Source organism: Monopterus albus, unplaced genomic scaffold (genome assembly GCF_001952655.1).
Source record: "Monopterus albus unplaced genomic scaffold, M_albus_1.0 scaffold395.1, whole genome shotgun sequence".
NCBI lineage: Eukaryota > Metazoa > Chordata > Actinopteri > Synbranchiformes > Synbranchidae > Monopterus > Monopterus albus.
Window position 1 is genome coordinate 106,628 of NW_018128275.1, and position 5,436 is coordinate 112,063.

The window sequence follows — 5,436 nt, forward strand, 5'->3', positions numbered from 1 at the left end:
CTTTTAGCCTCCTTACAGCATGTTCGTTCATCACCCTCCTATAAAAAAGATTTGTTTTTGGCCTTTCTTTTCTATACTGGCAGTCATAAACCAAAAATACAGGTAGATGATCACTAATATCATTTATAAGTAATCCACTTGTCATTTTGCTTTCAATATCATTAGTAAATATATTATCTTTTAATGGTAAGATGATGTTATGGGGTAGGACTAGATAAGTCCAACTTCTTCCTACTCCGTTCAAGCAGGTACTAGGTATAAGCAAATTGATAATGGATTAGCATTTGTGGATATGTGTGAAATTATGTGTGTGGACATATCGACTGCTTGAAAGAATAAAATCAATCAATCAATAAGTCTCTGTGTGTGACTTACTGTGTCTGTTTAAATGATTAAAACAGACACACTGCACATCCCACAACAAACACTAATGAGTCCAATGAGACCAATTAGAGACAGGCTACTCTAACACCTTACCACTTTTAAGCAGGCTGCACCATAAAAATAAAAAATAAAAAAACAGTAAGAAACATCACATTAAATTCCAATAAACCATATGTCATGCTCATCACAGCTACTCAGCTGTGCAACTGCTAGCCCCTTTTCTTCCCATAATTTCCTTTACAGTATGACCAGACCTTCTACCTATTTAGGCCGTCAGTCTCTATAATAGGTAATACATATGTTTTAACTATTTCCTGAACCTAGTCTCTGGACCCATGCTGTGTATCAAAAAATCCCATTTTTAAAATAAAATATCAATCTTTACAAAGAGAAAGAGACTGACAAAAGTGAAAAACTTATTTATTACTTTCTTATTTTGCAACATCTTTCTGTATCTAAATACCTTTGGTGGGTTTGGGGGTGCGCCCTACTGCATCCTCATGCTGTATCTCCAGCACTGCCTTCTTGGCCCCTGCTCCAGAGCAAAACAAGAAGCTGAGAGATGCGTCATCAAAACAGGCCAGACAGGGAACGATGGTCAGCCAGTTGAGAAAACTGAGGTTCCCACTTATTATCAGAACCACCTTGAGCACAAAAGACAAGGCAGAGAGAAAAGATCCAGTTAGTACAGAGAAGGAACCTACACAACACACTCATTAAACAATTCCAGCACATTAGTATGATGAGGAATCTTGGGGACATGAGTACAGCCTTATTTTGAACCAGGCACACAGTAACATGAACTCTGACATACATTGTACATAATAATCTTAAGTCTACAGTGAGACTTAATGCAATAAAAACACAGATGCATGTAACACAAATTTGCTTAAATAAGCCATTAAACCGGTTTAATGTAACAATAATATTTTGCCTGGTCTCCACTAAACACAGTATAATGAAACAGTGCTCACCTACTGCTACTAGCACCAGTGTTTGTCATCGTCAGTTACAATGGGTTGGTAAACAGTTGGTTTTACCTGGAACAGGATCTGGAGTGCACCATTGACCATACACATCCGCCTGCCCAGGAACGTGAAGAATGGGGCAATGAGCTCGATGAAGTGGTTGGACAAGGTCTCGAAGCGATGGAACCACCACGGGGAGCGATGCATGTAGTAGGACATGGGGTTGGGAACTGGCTGGGTCTGGAAAGACATGGAGGGGTAGAGAACGGAGTGGAAAACAAGTCAAATTAATTAATAATCATGATCCTAAATTCATGGATTTTTTCCCCCAGAAATTTACATGTAGGAGAAAAAAATCTGTTAAAAAAGAATCAGTTTCATTATGTGTACTGTCTGCTATGTTCTAAACATAGACTGCTTCTACTGCAAAAGATGGAAGTTTTCTCTGCTTTACTTTGGCACTAGACTCTCACCGTTTAAGGTGTCACACACTGAGGAAACGATTTCCATGCCCAAATAAAGATGGAACATTATTTAAATGAAAGCAACCACACCTACACACACACAAAACACTCAGAGGGCTCATACAGAGCCATGCAGTGCTGGTGTACCTGTGATTCAGTGTGTGTGTGTGTGTGTGTGTGTGTGTGTACAACTGACAATCACTGCATGCAAACGGTTTAATAGCTGAACATGTAAGCACCGTCAGCTGAGGTGATGAAAAATAAATACAGGACAGAATTTGGCAAGAGAGAAAACAAAGAAATGTGTATGCTCATTTGTTTTTGAATGAAACGGGGGGGGGGGGAATTTAACCTGTAGATTACCAAAACACCCCTGGAAATCCAAGGGCAAAGAGCCTGAAACCTCAGACAACCAAACAACCCCATGAGGACTGCAGCTGTATTACAACAAACAAACCGATGCACACAAAACACCAACTATGCTGAAACACACCTATGCAGGCCCCTGAGAGTCAGGACAGGAGGAGAGCTGCTGGTCCTCTGCAGGTTTGAAAGAGAGCAGTGTGTCACAGGGGGGTAAATAAGGCTTCACCTGGCACCAGTGGCTTACAGTGCTTAAGGAGCAGGTCAGAGGAAACTCAACATGGAATAAGGGCCTTATTGTTACATGATTTATCAGGTGACAACACATTTTCTAATGCACGTATTTGCATTCCTTTCCTGCCAGCATGTAACTAGAAGAATCCTCATTACAACCATTTATCTTCATCTTCCCCCTCCTCTTCCTCCGTCTGTGGCAGTGTGGGCCAGAGCGTTTGAGGTAAAAACAATCCAGTAGAATAATACTGAAGAGCAACTTGTAATTTGATAGCTTAGGTGAAATCACTGGTTCTCTGCTGCACCTACAGGGTACCAGCGGTCAGCAAACAGCGTTGAGTTTCTCTTACTTCTTTTGGTCCCACCTGTCACAACCACCCTTGTCTCCTTCTCTGTCGTTGCATTTAAAAATGTCATATGCAACTACAAAATGTTTTGCAAAGAAAACATTACTGTGAAACGTGTTGCTGTGATGAACCCACAGAAAATTATGACCAGATCCCATAGTTCCTTTCAGGTTCATGTGGTGTTTTAGCATCTTTCAACTCTCTTCAGTGTTACAAGGAAGCTCCAGGGAAAGTACAAAGAAAGTACAATTGCTGAATAAAAGAAAGATTTTGTGTTCTTGTGTACAGTAATATGCTCCCACAAAGGCATGACAAAAAATGCACTGGAAAGACACACATGGAGTACATTAAATACACACGTATACAGTAACACACACCTCATAGTGGTAGTCCATGCAGGTGAGGTCCCTCCAGCAGTTGTCGCCTCGGATTTTAATAAGTCCCTGAAAAACAGAGGAAACATAAAAATGTGCTACACTTTACAACACACATTTGAACTGCCTTCAAACTTTACAGCAAGAATCAGTGCTTTTGTAAATCATGTCAGAAGAGCAAACAACAACAGTTCATTAGGAAACAAAGTCATTTAAATCAGATATTTTGCTTAAACTGCCCAAAAGAAAAAAAAAAAATCTTATTAGCATTTACCCAGATGCCTGCGTGGCATTTTGTGAGAAGTACATGCATGCCCGAAAACTCTTATAGCACAGTACCACAGCATAAAAACACATACAGAGTAAAGTTAGTCCTTTAGGGTAAAATATTATTTCACTAACTAGGTTCTTCTAAATAGAGGATTCTATAAACAATGTAATACAGAGCTGGGTTAAAAAGGCAATTCCTTTACCATGAAATCTCTGGTCTTCATGCAGTCCATGTTTTCACATGCCAGCATATTGTCTTTGAGAGGTAAAACTGACATTTGCACACAGAATGACAGTGTTGTCATAAAGCTTTACTTTAAAGAGACAGTGGACATCTCCCTGTTCATTTTTCCAAAATGGGGAATGAGTTTTCTACAGGACAAAGAATAGGTAACAAAGGTAGCTATAAGGTGATAAGGTCTGAGAATCTGCAAAATTGGCTTTATTATTTCTTTAATGACAAATTTCAAGAAATGTTTTATCTGTTGGGGACATTTGATGGTTCTGTCAATGTAAGAATGACATAAAGCCTACATACAGTATGTATATTCTCACACTGACCTGCTAATATGATAATTTACCATGTTCACCATTTTAGTCTTTAATTAGCACACGCTGTGCATGGGGGTTTTGCACAGAGCTATTGCCCACGATTGGATGTACGTGTCTTCACACCTCAAGCATTAGCATTACAAGTACTGTGTAAAACGAGGACTTTACTAGTTGGTTTAGGGGTAAAACAGAGAATTCACTGAGTTGACCGCAGGCAAAGCGACGAAGACATCACATTTATAAGTTATACTGGGTGTTGGAAACGCAGCTAAACATAAATTCATTTCAGTCAACTGCACATTACAAAGTGGAGAGTCAGCCTTAAAGATCAAAACTGAAAGCACAAGTCAGGTTCTCTTCTTGTTGTCTGACCACACTGTTCTGCCCTTCAGTGTTCTCAGTAGTAGTTCACAGATCAGTGGCTCTCTGTCACTCCTAACACTGGCAGTATGACCAAATAAATCCAGCTGTATAGGGTTGTAAGCACTGAACAGCAGCATTCATCCTAGAAATAAAAATATGGCACAGAGAAATAAACTGAGAAATACTTCTGGAGCGCTAAGCCTGTTTATGACCTAAGAAGAAGCACTCTGCTGCTGGAGACACGGTTATCGATGATGAAGTAGCAGGTGATACAGCTGATGGTATTTATTCAACTTTCATATTTTTCATTGTACAAGAGGTTAAAATACTGTAGGTAAATTAAATCCAGATTACAAAATAGCTCAGAGTATGTCTGAGAGGATTTTCCTTTTATAAAATAGTAAACTCAAACTCCACCAGAAATATGTCCTCAACTGTTTTTGACCAAATGAACTAAGTAAACCGTGTGCTAATCCAGGACACAGACTGTCAATATTGACACATCAGCCTGTCATGCGGTTGGCATGGAATGTGGAATAAATTGCCTGCTAACCAAAAGCCAAGACATTGCCCGTTGAGTAGGAACTTGGTTGTAGCTGCTGGCTGTTGGTATGATGTGGCTGAAGATGTCACTGATAGTGCAATTCAGTCATGAGTTAGATCCTAAAATGTCATCAATTACAACCTGATATTCAGACCTCTGACATAAGCAGTCTACCAGAGTACTATAGACAGGATACCTAAGTAAATTCAGTAACAGATGTTGTAATCTGATCTTTGATCAACACCTTAAGCTTAAACAGAGATAGTTTTAACAAACTCTTTTCTACATAATGAAAAGCCTCTCAAAACATATATAGAAACAAATATATTTACCAATGATATTGAAAGCAATATGACAAGTGGATTACTTATAAATGATATTAGTGATCATCTACCTGTATTTTTGGTTTATGACTGCCATTATAGAAAAGAGAGGCCAAAAACAAATCTTTTCTATAGGAGGGTGATTAATGAACAAGCTGTAAGGAGGCTAAAAGAGGACTTAGACAAAGCATATGAACAATTTTTAAATATATTTAAGGAAGTATATGACAGGAACTGTCCTCGTAAGCAG

The 5,436-nt window shown here is 39.0% G+C and overlaps 1 protein-coding gene across 1 annotated transcript in view; it reads right to left on the bottom strand.

Moving 5' to 3' along the window:
* lmf1 (lipase maturation factor 1) overlaps window positions 1-5,436 on the bottom strand; it is a 22,626-nt gene that overhangs the window by 6,879 nt on the left and 10,311 nt on the right. The window contains 3 exon segments of the mRNA XM_020586124.1: window positions 848-1,028; window positions 1,425-1,592; window positions 3,138-3,203. Coding sequence (XP_020441780.1) covers window positions 848-1,028; window positions 1,425-1,592; window positions 3,138-3,203 — 415 coding nt within the window.